Source organism: Eurosta solidaginis, chromosome 1, assembly GCF_040869045.1.
Source record: "Eurosta solidaginis isolate ZX-2024a chromosome 1, ASM4086904v1, whole genome shotgun sequence".
Classification (NCBI taxonomy): Eukaryota; Metazoa; Arthropoda; class Insecta; order Diptera; family Tephritidae; genus Eurosta; species Eurosta solidaginis.
The window spans coordinates 378,715,980-378,733,963 of NC_090319.1; the positions used below are offsets into that span (position 1 = coordinate 378,715,980).

The 17,984-nt window shown below is 35.9% G+C and overlaps 1 protein-coding gene across 2 annotated transcripts in view; it reads right to left on the reverse strand.

Annotated features, from left to right (window-relative positions):
* Positions 1–17,984, reverse strand: part of beat-Vc (beaten path Vc) — a 238,310-nt gene that overhangs the window by 30,923 nt on the left and 189,403 nt on the right. For both annotated transcript variants that reach the window (XM_067763212.1, XM_067763213.1), the window contains exon 4: positions 16,135–16,343. In XM_067763212.1, coding sequence (XP_067619313.1) covers positions 16,135–16,343 — 209 coding nt within the window. The remainder of the gene's footprint in view (positions 1–16,134; positions 16,344–17,984) is intronic.

Genomic DNA, 17,984 nt, shown 5'->3' on the forward strand with positions numbered 1-17,984 from the left:
AAATAACAATAATTATCATTGGAAAAAAATTATTGTTCTGGTCTTGAGCTCGATTCGAACCTTGAATGATTTATCAATAGGCCGATAAAAAACAAAAACAATTATTATTAAAATTGATTTTATCACAAGTGGGCGGTGCCACGCCCATTTAAAAAAAAATTTCAAATTTTCATCAAGAGTCTCGATATCAGTCCACACGTCAAATTTCAACATTCTGTGGGTATTAGTTACTAAATAATCAGGTTTTTCGCGTTTTCCAAAATGTTATATATATAAAAAGTAGGCGTGGTTATCATCCCATTTCGCTCATTTTCAATACCAATCTATTCTGATAAGCTCGTGTACCAAATTTGGTGAAGATATCTCAAAATTTACTCAAGTTATCGTGTTAAAGGGCAGACGGACGGACGGACATGGCTCAATCAAATTGTTTTTCGACACTGATGATTTTGACATATGGAAGTCTATATCTATCTCGATTTCTTTATACCTGTACAACCAACCGTTATCCAATCAAAGTTAATATACTCTGTGTGCAAAAACACGCTGAGTATAAAAAAATATGTATTAAAGGAAAACATTGAAATAGCAAAAGCAGTGTTCCAACTTTTTTTTCCACGACACGAGCCTGAATCTTCTATGTTCAATGACTTCTGCATATGCTGTGACAATAGGTAAATTACACAAATTGAAAACAATGTAGGTAGTGGAAGGTGCATTGTGATGTTATATATGTATATGTGCTACATAAATTTTACAGATGTGTTTGACAGTGAAATAATTTGTTGTCATTCTCAGTGAATCTACATGATGCAGGTGAAACAAAGCAGTGCTTGTACTTTTTGTATTTGCTTAACTGGATTTGATGTGCAGTTAAATGAAATGTCTAAAGAAATGAATTAAAACAATGTAAAAAGTTAAAGTTTGAATGTTAGAATATATGTCAGTACGGAAAATTTATGTTGCATATGAGCCGTAAATGAAATTACATAAAGGTAAATTACAAATCTTCTGCAGAAAACATTTTTGTGCGTAGTTAAAATAACCAGCAAAGTGCTTAAGATCGCTCCGCTTCGTATTGCTTACTGGGTTATGCGGTAAAATGTGTGTCTTTTAGTTTTAACTTTTTGTTAGTAAGTAAATTTCAATTTCACTTTATTGTACTGAAAATTCTAAAGGCAATGCAATCACTTTTTTTTTAAAGAAAGTGGTTTTGCTTGTTATTGTTGTTACTTATTTTGATTATTCCAGCGTTAGCTTCGATTCGTAATATTTTATTTTTTTGTTTGCTTCAATGATCAGTGCATTTAAATGCCTTTTACAAGAAGTAAAACAAAAGTTGAACAGTATGAGTGCAAATATAGCCATGAATCAAGGCTTTTACATTCTTGAAAATAAAATCTTTAAGCCTTTGGTGTGCGTAGGTAGTCGTTCGACGAGTTTTAATTGAGCTATAATGCAGTATTTTCCCAGATATTGTAAAAAAATAAAAAAAGGAAGTTATACTCCTTTGGCATCATTAAGCCAGGTAAAGGTCTGCCTATAACCGTAAAAAAAATTTGTTCAAATAGATCGCACCCTGGACAACTTCTCAGAAAGAAATTTCGCAGGAATACTCTGTAGTTCGCTGTGAAGCTATCCTGCAAATTAAAAAAAAAAAAAATGGCGGAGTGGGACTCCGAAACCTAAGTTGCATTTAAACATTTCTTTCTAATGCACCAGCTGTTTTTGAGAGACTCATGGACCAGGTGATGAAAGGACCACATTGGAAAACATGCTTCGTGGACTGGACGATATCATCGTATTGGGCAATAACTTTGATGAACGTTTCAATAGAACGTGGAATAGTGGAGGAACACTTAAGGAATGTAGTCGACAACACACATATCACTATTCTTGATGGCTTGCCGATCGGCAGTGTATTAGACAACTGGCCAAACTCCCGCAAAGGGAATTTTTGCAATGATCTTCGACTGCCAGCTGTTTTGAAGTTTGGGATAGATGCCGATGCGGAGAACATGCCAAGAAATCCCCTGGAGCCTTGGAAGAAGTGATGAGAGAAATAAATGATCTTGTAAGGCAACGAACAAAGATTATGAGTGACAAAATTAAAGCCAGATATGATAAAGCAATGAATGCGGAAGGTTTTCGGGAAGGAGATTTGGTGCTACTATATAACCCACAACGAAAAAAAGGTTTGCCACCGAAATTGCGGTGTAATTGGGAAGACCCATACAAAGTTGTGAAATGAATAAATGATGTAGTTTACCGCATACAGACAATAGGGACACCACAAACCGAAATGAAAGTGGTTCATTTGGAAAAGCTGGCAGCATGCAGACGGGGAAATTTGTCTGATCGGGGCGATCAGACTAAGGTGGAGGGCAGTGTGACGAATATTACCATATCTAAGGTTATTAAATAAAGGCACAACAACAGAAACATTAAGCAAGCTACATAAAGACATTAGTCATCATTTACACACATATATACAAGGCAACGAAGAGATAACTCACATACAGATGTAGTCATCGGTGGAAGTATTACTCACATATACACGCGCATATGGCTATGAGAGAGGCTATAAACGGGTATCTATAGTTCATAGCTAGTAGCGTATAGCTGGTAGCCAAGTAGAAAATTCTAACAGAGTAAACGTCTAAACATTTGGGCGCAGACTATAAAAGCAGTGAAAGCTGAGTAATCTGTAATCAGATTGATTTAAGCACGCTATTGGTTGCGAAGTATACGTGTTATTGTGAAGTACTTTCAAAGTAGTCTAATAAAGAACATTTTGCATTATTGAATATTGGAGTTATTTATTCAACAATTTAGCGATACGAACGTTAGTAGAAGGTGTAAAATAAGTGGAGTTTCCCTAAATTCGTTGCAATACGTACACCTATAAATGTACTCCCGAAGTTAAACCACGCTAGTGTATGTTGGCTTTTTTTCGAATACATACATCCATGTAACTGCACCCCACTCAAGACAAGTTTGCTCGTACAATTCACAGCGAACAGACACACGAACTGCATTTTCAACCTATAACTTTTGTGTCACCCTTTAGAAAATTTCACTCTCATCAGTTTTTCATAAAGCGCCTAAAATCGGATAACCAAAATTAATATTCCGGCGAGCGCTAACAAGCACTCGTTCTTTAAAAAAAAAAACTAAGTAAAGTAATTTAACAAATTTGCAATTTACAACGAAGAGCTTGTGAATTTCTTAGAGAGATACACGAATATCGAAGTACTCGTCAGGCTCGCGACATTCATTGCATTGACAGCACTTTTTAGAGAGATACGATTTCAATCAGCGAAAATTTTGATAAGAAATTGTTAGCCCTACTGCCAATGCAGCGCTTAAATTGAATATCGAGAAATTAAATTGAATACGAGTATTTCGAGACTCGACAATCTCCCGAGTTCTCCAAGCTCTCGCTTGTAAACGAAAATATTAGATTAATAGAAAGGTTACACAAAACGAAAATTAATTTAAACAGTTTATTAAAATACTATTTCTAAGTGGGCAACCCCGCCACCTGATATTAATAAAAATCTGAATTTGAAAATCTTGCATTCGGGTGTTTAGTAACCTCCCGACAAAAAAAGGGAACTGAAAATTTGAAAACCCTTAGGGTTTTATTAAAATTCAATACTTAGGGAAAAAAATCGACGAGATATGACAGGGATCGCGCTATTAAAAGATCTTCAGAAATCCTACAGAGAGCTTATAGAATCCACAAACGATTGGTGAGTGATTCCTTAATAAGCTAAAACTAGAAGTTAAATATAAAGTCCACCAGGTGTCGCAATGTTCACGTAAGAGTGAATTAGAGAATCCTTAAGAGAATCATAGCCATGAGATAGGTTTTTAAGTATATTTTCGGTGAGCTTCAAACTCAGGATTCAGAGTTCAAGGATAGTTTAACACGTGTGGCAAAAATTTCGCTAGATGTCGCATGGGTTAGGACATTTGTAAACATTTGGGTGACTCTCAATTGAGCTACAGAATTATTACCTGACATTGGGAATAGCTGTAAATGTATGAAATAAAAATATTAGGAAAGTCCGATAGGTGGCGCCCGAGCAAGAGATATTCACAACTGTTGTTTAAAAAAACAAGTTTTAGGAAACTTTTAAATGGGCTTAAAACTGCTACCTTACCTATAGTTCTGAGGGCAACGATAATGTAAAAAAAGGAGAAAGCTCCGCTAGGTGGCATACGGCTCGGGATATCATGGAAAATTGTGCAAGTTTTTAAATCTTTCGATCGATGTTTTGTAATTTTCTCTTGTTATCGCGGGTGACAGATGTTACATCGATATCTTATCGATAACTTTTTAATAACAAATTGAAACTTTTTGATGAAAAATCGATAACTTTCGATAAAAATCAATAACTTTGCGATAACAAATCGATAAATTTTGCTAAAAATCAATAACTTTTCCATGCCAAATCGATAATAAGCTTGATACGTTAGTAACTTAATCGATTACTTTTCAATAACAAGTCAATAACTTTTCGTTAGCAAATCGATTAAAGGCCAATAACAAACGTGGAACTAGGTTGTTTCGCTGCACGGCATATCTGCATTTAAGGACAAATGTTCGGCATTAGCCTTCACAAAATCCAAGCAATATTTGGAGTCATGTCGTTCAGTTTCGCAGTTGACTGCTTAGGTCATCATTTTTCAATGTTTAAAAATAAATTTAATTGAGAAATAAATTTTCTCGCAAATCACCTAAACTGCTGCCCACTTATCTCTTATAGCAAACAGCATAATTGGTTTTCTAATTCTTTAGCAAATTTACTTTAAAAAAAAATTTCATTACTCAGTCCAAATAATTTGTTTTCGTTGAGCTTTAATTTAAGATTTCATCTCACTCATTTCACTTTTAAGCTTTCACACTTATTCGCTTTGCTAATTTTCCATTAGAAGCTTTAAATACTTGCACTCTATTGTTGTGGCATATCTATGTCATCTTCTTGTTGTACCTACTCTTAAATCAAATGCCGCTATCTTAAAGATGAAAACAATGCCAACAACAACAATAACACACAAAAACCACAGACAGCTTGTGGGAATGAAACACTTTAAATACTCGTATCAGGTGCAAAGTTATGCCGTCGTCCGACAACCACTATCTATCCTTTCTCCCAACAATAAGAATAACAACAAAAAAAGTTTAAAAGTCAAAAAAAATAAGAGTAACAACAACAGGTGCTGCCAAGAACTAAAGTGAAGATGAGCACAATATCTTAACAATAAGAAGAGTTTTGTTTGCACGTAGTGGGTATGTGTATGTGTGTGTGTATGTCTAGCCACATTCAAACAAGCTTAAAATTCTTTGACTACCATAAAGTTCACTGATTAACTTGAGCTGTCAGAGAGAGAGAGCAAATTTTTGGTGTGGGGTTTTTAGAAGTTTTCTGATTGTTTGGTTTTAACTAACTTGGTTACCTGCCGTTGTTGTTGCTGCTTTTACTATTCGTGTCTATGTTCACCTTTGTGAAATGCGGTTTTTGTTTGGGAAAAATTTGTTTAAAATTCGTGTTTACATATCTTGAGAAGGAAAGGTGGGCCAGTGAAGCGGATGTAAGGAGTAAATTTAATGAATGCCATGCTTGTGGTTAGAGTTGAAATTTTGTTGAGGACATCTGCCACAACATTTTTGGTTGCCTCAGGAGTTTTAATCAACTTGCAAAGCTTAAATTTTTGTTTGCTTGAAGTTGTGTCTGCTCCCATCATGATAATACATACATATTTGTAAATACATTTTTTTTGTTGCTGAACTTTGATGATCAGTGATTCGGTAATCAACTATTTGTGGGCAATGCTTTGTGACCTAAAATTGGTAGTAAACTTTGCGGTCTATAACATACGTATAAATGATTGTTAATTAAAACTTCCACTTACTTCTATAAACTACTAAAAAGGTCATATTTTGTGCAAAATACGAAAGAAGTACACCCAAATGTGAACTGTTTGAAAATAGTTGTGTAAGTCACGACCCCAAGGAAGCTAAAGAAAGCGGAGTTTCCACGGCGCAGGAAAGCCATGCCAACTTTGATGATCCGCATGTAGACTACGCTGAGCAGATCATATTTGCCCTGCTTATAGTGTTCGTGCTCGCATGGAATTTAAAGGGACCACAAGTACACCTACGGAAATATTTTGGTGAAGGGTGTGGGCGGTTATACATTTCCTGGCCAGCTCATCAACTCTGCAATTGTCTGCAAATCTCCCTGTGTCCAAGTGCTTATATAAGTTTAATACTGAAATTCTGGACTATAAGATATCTGCGGCTTTCGTGACCAACCTTATGTTGTCGACATATTTAATAACATGCGAGCCGCTTTCCTCAGCTGAATAGTTCGGAAGGCTCCTGAACAACCATCTTTTTCAGTACCTTAAACTATCTTCAATTAGCATTTGGATCTTAATATAAATATTTTTGTTTAGCAGATTCCTTAATATGATAATAAACACATTGCATCCGGCTATAAAATAGGAAATTTGTCTTCATATTTCGCTCACCTTTTTTGAGCTGTCATAATAGGGCAGACAATTTTATTTGCTGTCAACTTGTGACTTTTTAATGTAAACTTTATGACAAGGGTTGCCATTTGCGTTTTATGTTGGCCCCACTTGATTGCATACTTTTTTCGTCGTTTTGATTGGCTCTTTAAGTTGATACTTGGCGGGCGGTGGCGTATACGAATATAAATAATTTTCCATAACAGAGTTTACGTTTGCCTCGCATTTTGCAAAATTTCAATGACCAGCTGTGTAGATATATATGTATGTATGTAAGCAAGTATGTATCTACGTACAATAAATGTTGCTTTATTACTTGCTTTGTTGTTACTTGTCTTGTTTATTTGTTCAAGTTAATTGCTTTGTTTTCACTGCAAAGTGAGGTTTCCAAATATTTTGGTTTTTGGGTGGTGCGTTGCCATAACACATAAAAGCTCCAGAATTTTGTGGTGCTTAACAACCACACAATCTGCACACAAGGGAAATAACATCAGTAACTGAGAACCAGATATGAGATCAAACCAATTAAAAAGTTATTGGTACTAACAATCGCCGAACAGACGCACACAATCCTACATACACATACAGCAGCGAACAGAAAAATAACAGTGGCAATTATAATTAATATTAATAAAATTTGTTTATCAATTTTTCTTGTTACTTGATTTGTAAGATCGCGGGCTCGAATCGAGCTCAAGGCCTAACAATAATTTTTTATCATTATTATTGTTATGGTACATTTTTTCGTAATTGAAGGAAATTAGCAGTTCCCAAAATGGATCTATACAACGAGCTTTGGCAGTTGTCTAAATTTTTTTTCTTCTATTCTAATTTAAAATTTTTTTCAATTAAGAAAAAATTTATCATAACAATAATAATGATAAAAAATTATTGTTAGGCCTTGAGCTCGATTCGAACCCGCGTAAATTTTTTTATTATTAATTTCGATATTCCGGGAAAAACTTCCATGAATTTTACAACCGAAACTATGCAAACCAAACTTAAAACCATTTTCCAAAAAATTTAAAAATTCGAGAAAATTTTACGATAATTTCAAAAATTCTATTTAGAGTTAGCCCAGCCCTTAACCCTCCGATTAGCGATGTATAAATTCAAAACATCATAGCGTTGTCGTCTGGCCAGACGAAATTGTACACTTTGAAATTTATCCACAAATATTTGAATTTTTATTTAAATTTTGAAGAGAACTCGTCGCACACTGTGATAAGTTAGAATTTCTATTGATAAATTTTGAAATGAATTCCATCTATGAGGTTTTATAGGCTTAAAAATATGTTCGTATAGACGACAACGCTAAAAAGTGACGTAATCAAATTTGGTACAAAAAAAAAAGATAAAACAAAATCCACAAATATTTGAGTTTTAACTCAAATTTTGAAGAAACTCGTAGCACACTGTGACTGCCGAGAAATAAGCTTGAATTTTTATTGATAAATTTTGAAATGAATACGAACTATGAGGTCTTATAGTCTATGTTCGTGTAGTGTTACGTGGCTGACTGTTTGGGGTGGTGAGGAGCGGCGGCAAGCAGGTATGCTTGCATCCTAGGCTAGCTCGTCAGATTGGGCGGGGTATTGCACCACCGTACTCACACGCAGCCACATGAACAAAAAGGGGTTCATACATGCATATTTGTTGAAAAGAAAGAAATGCTGAAAAATAGAAATAGACGTGAGGGGCATAGTTAGGGGGAGAAAAAGATGAAGGACTGTCCTGTCAGGTGGAGTCTACCCTCCCTCTTCAGCGCAACTTGCGCTGAACCATGGGTGCTGTGCTGACTCCTATTTCCAGCCACGTAACAGTAGCCAGACGACAACGCTAGAATGTGACATAATCAACTTTTGATAAAATAAAAAGAAAAAATATCGATTTCGGAATTATTATAAAGACCGCCTCTAAACTTAAGAAGTCGCTAAAGCTTTTCATGATCGGGTGGGTAGCAGTAAAGTTATTCACGAAAATAAAGCCTTCTCGTCTGGTCAGACGCCACAATCTATCGGAGGGTTAAGCCCAGTTCATTACCATTATAGGTCCTTTAAAATTCGCAACGGTTTTTGATATTTTTTTACAGAAAGGTGTTTGCAGAAGACTTCATACACATTGTGCACAATTGTGTTTGTATCAAAGAAAATCTGAAACACTCTCCCAACAAAAAAAAAACACAAAAAAAAAAAAAACAAAAAAATCAATACGAGACCTAAAATTAAGCTAAAAATTTCAAAGTCAATAAAGTTGAGAGATTTCGCAAACTTTCGAATTTTTGTGAAATCGCTTTCGATGATGTTTTTCATGGCTTCAGTAATAAAATGCATAGAAATTCGTTTTATAAAAACTTTCGCTTTCGAGATTAGTTTGCAAAAAAAAAAAAACAAAAAAAAAAAAAAAGCCACTGCAATTTTTCTGTCCGCTATTGTATATGTCAGACACTAGCAAATAAGAAAACAATGTCGTACAGGTGCTTGCTTTATGTTGTTGTTACTGCTATAATTGCTGTTCATCAAGTATCAACAAGATGTTATTCAGTTATCTTGAAGTTTCGTGTTTCAAATACTTTTCTTCTCGTATTCAGGGATTTCCCATCTAAAACTTCCCACTCCAATACCTCCACAAATTTGTGAAATCATACGAACAGCTAATTTGTGGTAAGGAAGCATTTTGTTTGTTGTTGTTTGAATTTTGCACTAAAAATTTCCTTTAACTTTTAAGTATTTATTTTGCATGTCGAGTTCGAGCTGAGTAATTGCCAATGCTCTTCAGTAGATGCTCAAACTTTTATACTTAAGCAAGTTTTTGAAATTTTGTGTAAACTTTATAACACTTGAACTGGAGTGTACCTCCATACTCCAGCAAAACAAAAGAAATCCTTATTAAGATATTACCAAAGAAATGGGAAAATTTTCATTTGATTTTTCTCAGCAATATACATAGTAATATTTGGCCCTATTGATTTGCTGCAGTAAGGGCGTTATAAATTCTATATAAGAAACTGTACACGTATAGCACTCATGACTCATCATTGCAGCACACCTTCTTCTGGAATCATCCTTAAAATACGTGTTCACTAAATCCAAGCTTTGGACGACAGTCAAAACAGCCTTAAATATATCGGCAGAGGTATCGAAAGGCGTATTTCATTTAGAAGGTTAGACTCTGGCAACTACAAGTATTCTGTGAAGGTGCGAGTCGGATCATGGTCATATAAAATCGGTCTCTAGATGGTTGAGCTCGTGCCTATAAGGTGCTTTTTCCGGAAGTACCGTATCAGTATTTGGAATAGGAGCATCAACATCGGTACAACTCTAAAAGCTTTCGGGGTGTACTCTTATCGCTTCAAGAAAAACTAGAATTACTAAACGGTACAGTAGAGTAAAATACTGCACAGGGGGCATATAACAGTACAGTACGTTGCTGAGTAGTACAGTACAAAACAAAAAATTATAGCACAGTGCACTTTATGGTGGTACAATACAGTATATTCTAATACTTCAGAGCATAATAGTACGGTACAATACAAAACAATATAATAAATTAAAGTATGTTATTGTACAGTACAATACGGTATATTATAGTCCATATCTAAATTGTTTAGTACAATATATAGAGAAATATATTTAAGTACAGTGCAGTACAATACATTACATTTCACTAATGTTGAATATGGGACAGTGCAGTATATTATACTTCAGTATATGTGTGGTTCATGCGAAGAGGCGTGAGCAAAATAGGTCAGAACATGCGATTCTCAAAAATATGTCAACGCTAGTGCCTCCTATTGGGCGGTATGAGGATACTGCGTTAAAAACACCTTATGGAAAAGTTGCTGTCCTTCGTCTCCTACTTATATCCTAGTACGACACACATATCCTTTAGTCCACATTGTTGCCTATTTCTCGTCAATATGTTGAGACATCGCTCTTTTATTTGAGACCCACATTGGGGAATAAAAATAGAAATGTTAAAATTTAAGTAATACGAGAAGGGCGAAAGTTTCACTGATTCAGTCTGTGTGAAGTCATCATGGGTGGCCATGTCAATCATCTCAATGATAGACGCACAAACATACATATAAAAAAGGTAGACACACATCCATACAGATTGACAAAAATTCTAGAAGCTGTTGACTTCCTCTCAGTGGAACTAATAAAGGCACAAGCTATACATTTTTTTTAAATATCTTCATCTCAAACAACGAGCTTTTATCATTTTAATATATGCAGGAACATAAGAATTAAGCCGTATGAAAAAGAAGTGAATGAAAAGGCCCCAGAAACATCCATACAAAGGCGTCGGACAACCATGCAAGTGATTGTCGGTGAACTCCGTTCTTAAACTCTCAGTTGAGGAAAGCAACCTCGCTAGTGTGATGCCGCTAGCTTAACTACGATCTGAATATGTTAAAGGCTAAAATCTAGTTATTCCAGAATAAACCCCGTCATACCCAATGAATGCCTGCATGCGATATGCCCCATCTGACAATAACCACCATTTAAAATGAAATGAGGAACCAACGCCTTTTTCCTTTCTCTCTCCGGTCCAACCCTGTTGAAGCTACAAGTTTCCTTGGACAGGTTAAGTAAGGTTGAACTGGCCGGACCATGAGGATCTCACATAGACTGATTGAGTCCGCAGTGTTTCCAGAAGTTTGTTTTAACGACCAAACTGAAAAACCCTATCAAAAGCCAGATCCTATGTTATAAAATAACTCCGTCCTCTTGGCAAATACTAGAAGCTTCCTAGGACTTAAGCCACTTGCTGCTTCTAGATCTGACAGCTGTATCACTCCTAATAGCTGGAGTCTTAGCCTGGAAAGTGCAGAGCACGAGCAGAGTAGGTGATCGATCGTTTCCTCCTCCAACCCGCATTTCCTACATCTGCTATCTCTGACCAAGCCTAATTTAAAGGCGTGTGACGCCAGAAGGCAGTTTCCAGTCAGAATACCCGTCATGAGCTTACAGTCCTCTCTTTTTAATGATAGAAGCAACTTTGTTAGTCTAAGGTTGTGAGACCTACACATAATCTTCGACACTTTGCAGCCCCGCGCTTAAACCCACGTCTTTCCCGCTTGGTCGATCGTGTGCACCTCTCGCCTTCGCTTAATCTCGCCCAGTCTAATTGGGACATCAACCGAGCAAGCTTCAAGGGATGCGCCCTTTTTAGCTAGTTCGTCCGCTTTTTCATTCCCATCTATTCCCATATGCCCTGGGACCCAATATAGATGTATGCTTCTCCCTGTCCTGATTCTCTCCAGAGACTGCTTACACTCTAACACGCATTTAGATGCTGTGCTATGCGAGATTATTGCCTTAATTGCTGCTTGATTGTCAATATAAAAGTTAGTCCTTGGACAACATTGATAACAATATCCGAGTGGTCGCACTTATTGGATGTGGCGCAGCACTACCATAACAACAAAAACATGAATAACCTTTCTACCAATGTGAGCTACAGCAGCTCGTTATAATGCGGATCCCCACTTCAGGGGACAGCATATGTTTTGATTTGTTTATTATTTCATTAAGTTCTGTTTAAGCTGCGAACATAGTAAAACTTAGCCACAAAAAGGTTTCTATTGATAAATAAGATGCCAATTAACTTAAAATTGATACACTGTTACGAAAATAAATTTAATAAAAATAACTTTTATAATGATTTTTTATTTAATCCACGAACACAGAAATATATTCTCTGTCGGCGTTGCACAAAAATTCAAACATCAGATTGTCATTAATTCTAAATGTATTGCTTAGAACATTAAAGAAATGTCATTGCTATCAGTCAAAGTGAGCACGTACAAACATACGTACATATCACCTTCATAGGAATACAAACACAAAGACATGTCGAACGCAAATCGATTTTCTTAAATTTGCCAGCCATGCAAATGACCGTTCTTCAAATAGCCTATTAACCTTAAGTATCGCATCCTGCTGTTTGAGCACCACTTTGATGCGCCCATTTATTACAAATCCAACCATCGATTTCCGTTTCACACCCATACAAGCGTACAAGCATTGGCGGATGCCATAAAAGACGAAGTCGAAAAACTCAAAGCAATCAATAAATAATTTTTACTGGCACAACGGTGATTGTTATGTGCACTTATTCAAAAACATTTTCAAATTTATTACCAAAATCAGAATACTTTTTGTGTTTACATACCAAACGAGAAGAGATGCTAAAAGAATAAATGGTGAGTAAAAGAAATTACTCACAAGTCGCTGAAAAATGTATTGGAAGAAGCGAAATCAAATCAACCGACGGGAAAAATGCACATTCGTTGTAATTTATGTTATTGGTTTCATTGTTAAGTTTGTTTTTGTTGTTTCTGGTTTTTATGAGGTGTCGTCAAAAAACCAGCAATATACATCGTTACTTAAAACATATAAATCATTGCATCCACTAACAACAACAGATATCACTTGTGATAGCTTCATAATGACAAACAGGATAGCTGTATTTAAGGCAGCTAAGGAACAATTAGTTCGGGTGTGAGTGAACATTTTTGCTTACTATCCAATACGTTTTCCTGAGAAAGAAAACTTTTGTCACCAGTGATTTTTTGCTACCAGTGATTTTGTGTCGGCAGTGACTTTTTCAACCTCCCTATACCGGGCCAACTCGGAAATTATCGGCAAGTGATACTCCTGAGATGGACGCCTTCTTACAAAGAAGATAAGAAGGCTTATAAAGAAGACCCGGTCAATCGATTTAGCGAGTTAAGTTCATAGGATGGTGCAGAGTTCAGGGGCTGATCCCTCCTTTCCAAAGGCTAACTTATGGATTCCATGTGCAGTGAAATTGTTAAATACGCTGATTTTTCTGCATTGAAACTTATTTGGAACATCTCGGCCTATAAAGGAAAGAAAATCAAATGCAGAGACGGAAAATTGGTTGAAAAATATTTATCTGCATCTGAGGATGAAGATAAAAATAAGGACAACAAACGCGAAAAGCAGGCGAGGTGGAAAGATATCACGAGATTTTGAAATTAAGCAGACGTAGGCGAAATGGGGAAGTTTTCGAGGAGCCTAAATATTGTGATGCTTCCTTGCCCATAAAGTGATCTGGCGTCGACTGAACTCCTTCCAGCTATGCGAAAAAACGTTTGATACTTTTACGAGTCCCTCTCAGTTCTGCTTCGCTACTATTTTTGGCATTATTCCAATCATACCAAGATTATCTCGGTATAGCTCCGGATTGTTTTGGGGTCTCATTGGCATCATTTCAGTATATTTTGGGATTATTTCAGAATTTAAATTCAGCTAATTACAGCATTATTTCGGGATCATTTCTTGTTTGTATTAATGATCATTTCGGTTATTTTTTGTAATCAATTTGAAACTATTTAAGGATCCTCCTGAACAGATTTTAATTTGTGGGAAGTTTCGGTGTTATTTAAAAATCATTGAAAGGCTGATTCGGCATTGATTTCGGCATTATTGCAGAATATGTTGGTATCATTTCAGTAAAGTTTTGAATTAATTTTTGTGATCATATATCGGTGATTTTAACTACATTCTCATCTAGAATGGGGGATCATACAAAGACTGACTCGGGATCAATTGGGACCATTACGCGGACCTTTCGAAATTTTGTTCATACAATTCCAGAATAATTTCGTGGTTACATTCGGTGTTGTATTCATGACCACTCTGGTATATTTTTTAGGGATAATTTTAACGCTGTTTCAGGATCATTTGGGGACTATCCAGGAATCACTTTCAAATTATTTTCTTTCTGTTTCGAAATAGTGCTATGATTTTAAAACATTCCAAAATAGTTTTTAGCTGCTTTCGGAAATGTTTGAGCATTAATTCAGGGTTATTTTGTTTTGTTGTTGTTGTTGCTGTATTAACGATAAAGACCCTCCCCGAAGGCTTTGGGGAGTATATCGATGTTGATGGTCTGGTGGCGGATACAGGTCTGGTGCGTTCCGATAACAAAGCACCATTAAGGTACTAGCCCCACCATCGCGGGAACAGTTAATATGATCACATTAAACCTTCACGGCCATTTCGCACTCCCCACCCCCAAGAGCCTAGCCTGCTAAATATGAGTGATACATTCATATTTCTAACAGGATTCCCCTCGCATGGGGAGGTTGACAATTGGGTTGCGGGTGCTGTGAAGCTATAAAGCTTTGTATTGCGCTTTCATTCCCTTGAATCCCTGGTTTCTTTTCGAGTTAGTTTGCGCAATCATATTTCGGAGAATTAAGGGCTACTCTAACCTAGAACGGGGGCGTAATTTAAAAACTTATTCCTGATCAATTCAGGGCTATTTCGGGTGAGTTTTGAAACTTATTCGGATAATTTCAAGGTTATTTCTTGATAATTTCAAGACTTTTTCAGGAGCAGTTTGACATACATAATTTTTGGAGTTATTTCTGGGATGTTTCCGATTTGTTTTAATATTATTGCAAGATAATCTTATTACTGCTTTAGTGATATTTTCGAAACTATTTTAGCATAATCTAAGGATAACTTTGGTATTTCTTCCGAATCGGTCTCATATTTCCATTATCTTTAAGGTACTCTAATATAGGGCGGGGGATTGGTTCGGGACTATTTCGGGATCCCTTTGTATGATTTTTTAGATAACACCAGTAATATTTTGGGACTACTTCCATCATTCCGGTGTTGTTTTGGGATAATTTCCTTACTTTTCGAGATATATTTGAGATTATCCAAGGACCACTTTGAAATTATTATACTCAGCTGAGCAGAGCTCACAGAGTATATTAATTTTGTTCGCATAACGGTACCCTGTAACAGCATAAACTAATCGAGATAGATATAGACTCCTATATATCAAAATGATCTGGGCGAAAAAAGAAATTCATTTAGCCATGTCCGTCGGTCTATCCGTAAACACGATAACTTGAGTAAATTTTAAGGCATCTTAATGATTGATATGTAAGTTCCTGGACACTGATCTCAGGTCGCTATTTAAAATGAACGAAATCGGACTATAACCACGGCCACTTTTTCGATATCGAAAATTTAGAAAACTCGAAAAAGTGCGATAATTCCTTACCAAAGACGGATAATTTCGTAGCTGAGTAGGTAATGTTCGGTTACACATGAACTTAGCCTTCCTTACTTGTTTCCAGAATCATTTCGGCACTATTTCGGGATCACTAAATGGTACACTAAATGGTTTACTAATCTAGGACCACTTTTAATGATGCTGAGAGTAGTAGTAGATCATACCCCCTCCATCACGAGTTGCTATTTGAGTTGTGGTCCAGTTTTCACCAGCTTAACTTCTTTTTGGGGCAATTATTATCATTTGGCTGAAGGGTATGTGCTTCACATATGTGCATATAATGGTAAATCTTCGACAAGCTCATATAATACATATTAAAATAAAATAAAAAAATAACAAATATAAAAAAAGTTCATTTCAGCTTTGCAAACGAGTGAAGCAAACCCAATTTGCACAATTTAAATACATCTGTATCAACACTTAAAGCAATTACGCGCATACATGTTCATTTCCATTTTGTAGACTATTTATATCTTTATATACATATATATATGTATAACTTAAGTGTATAAGTTAGCTTACCGCCCACTGTCATGTTGGCAGTTTTATCGATCAATTTGAATTCAGGTGCATCACCAGATACTTCACAACGATATGAACCGGACGAATGGACATTCAGCTTCTCCAGCTCAACATTGCAAATGAATTGATTGCAGTGCGATGAACCATCAGCAATGGTGACACCTTTTACGGGAAAGCAATTTGTAGTTGGTGGAGTCAACGGTGAGTATCTAAAGGAAATAAAGAGAAAGTAAAACAAAACAAAAAATTGTATAGCAAAATTTGTAGACAATTTTTTGTGAGAGAAAACGAAAATTTGAAACAAAAGAATTGAGATGAGGACCGAATGACGTACAGCTGTATGACATTGTGGGAGAGAGTTAATTGTAGAAGTGTGAGGGTGAAATAGTGATTGAGTGCATGGGCAAGTGAGTGACTGATTGCTTGCATGATTAATGACCTTACACATACACACATACATACACACATATGTTTTGAATAGTCAGCAAAACTACATTTACAAAAATTTGCCCCTTCATCATTCCATATCATTCACCCATTTCAATATGTTTCACCTACACACCATTAGCACTCTTCATTTGCATTACATTGCTGTTGAATAAATGTATAAGGAAATTTGCATTTAAAAGAGGAAATCGCACAAAGAATATTTCAAATTTTTTAAATGAAGCTAGCTGATCTATAAATTTAGCAAATATTCAGTGGAACTAAATAAGTGTAAGTGGCATGGCACAAAGCGCACAATTTCCATTGTAGTTTTTTGCAATACAATTCTTACTTACTACACAACAACTTTTATATAAAACTAAACAAAAAACAGACGTTTTTAAAATCTTTGTTCGAGTGAAATTGAACGCTCTGTACCATGCTGAGCTAGTTTTAAAGAATTGACCCTCTTTAAAATTATTTTTTGTAACCGGTTTTTCAAAACTATGTTGGGTTTAGTTAAGGTTTAGTAGTTCTGATTTGAAATAAGAAGATTAGGCCCAAGGGGATAGTTTATTGTCTTAAAAAATATTGACTTTGGCAGGGCCTTACGAATTTTAAGTAGAAATTGTTGCCATTATCATATGAGGGAACTGTAAGACCTCGCGTAAATATATCAACCACTGTGCTTGCATAACTTTTCCGAGCTGAGAGTGAGGGCTCACTAGAAGTATTAAGAATGCATTTTTTTATAGTGCGGCTATAGTAATAAAACTTTACATATCAAATTGTTCGCGTACTTCACTTACAGCATATTAAAATGGAATTGATTGATCATTTCTTAGATTGCACCGCTTATATACCACTCAGTTGGTACGTCAGTATTATCTCCCACGGTTTAGAATTTTCGCGAATAGCCTTCGCGAATAGTTGCTTATACATTTTTCGTTTCTGCATCTCATATTAACTGTTGTTGGTTTTATGTAAATGTGTGTAGTTTAATTAATGTTGTATTGCTAGGGTATGAATGTTTGTCATCTGCGCCCCTTGGTGCTGTGTATATGCTGTTGTTGGTACACAGAATTTATTAGCTTACATCATAGAGATGTGTCGCCACAATATTAATGATGGGACCTTTTTTTGAGTGTCCCTTGTGCTTTTACAAAGATATGGTAAAACCAGTTCGTAAAAATCTAAAACTATCGAAAGTCCTATAAAAAAGTCGACGGGAACTATGCCTGTATAACCAATCTTTCGCTGCTGTCCTGGAAAGCACCAAGAGCTTTAGCCGGAATGGAAATTGACTCCGACACTGGAACAAAAACCGAAACCCAAGCCACAAACCTATACCAGAAATGATTCCTTAATGAAAAACAAAAGGAAACTGAATTTGGACCAAGAATATGAAACTTTACGCTGGAAAC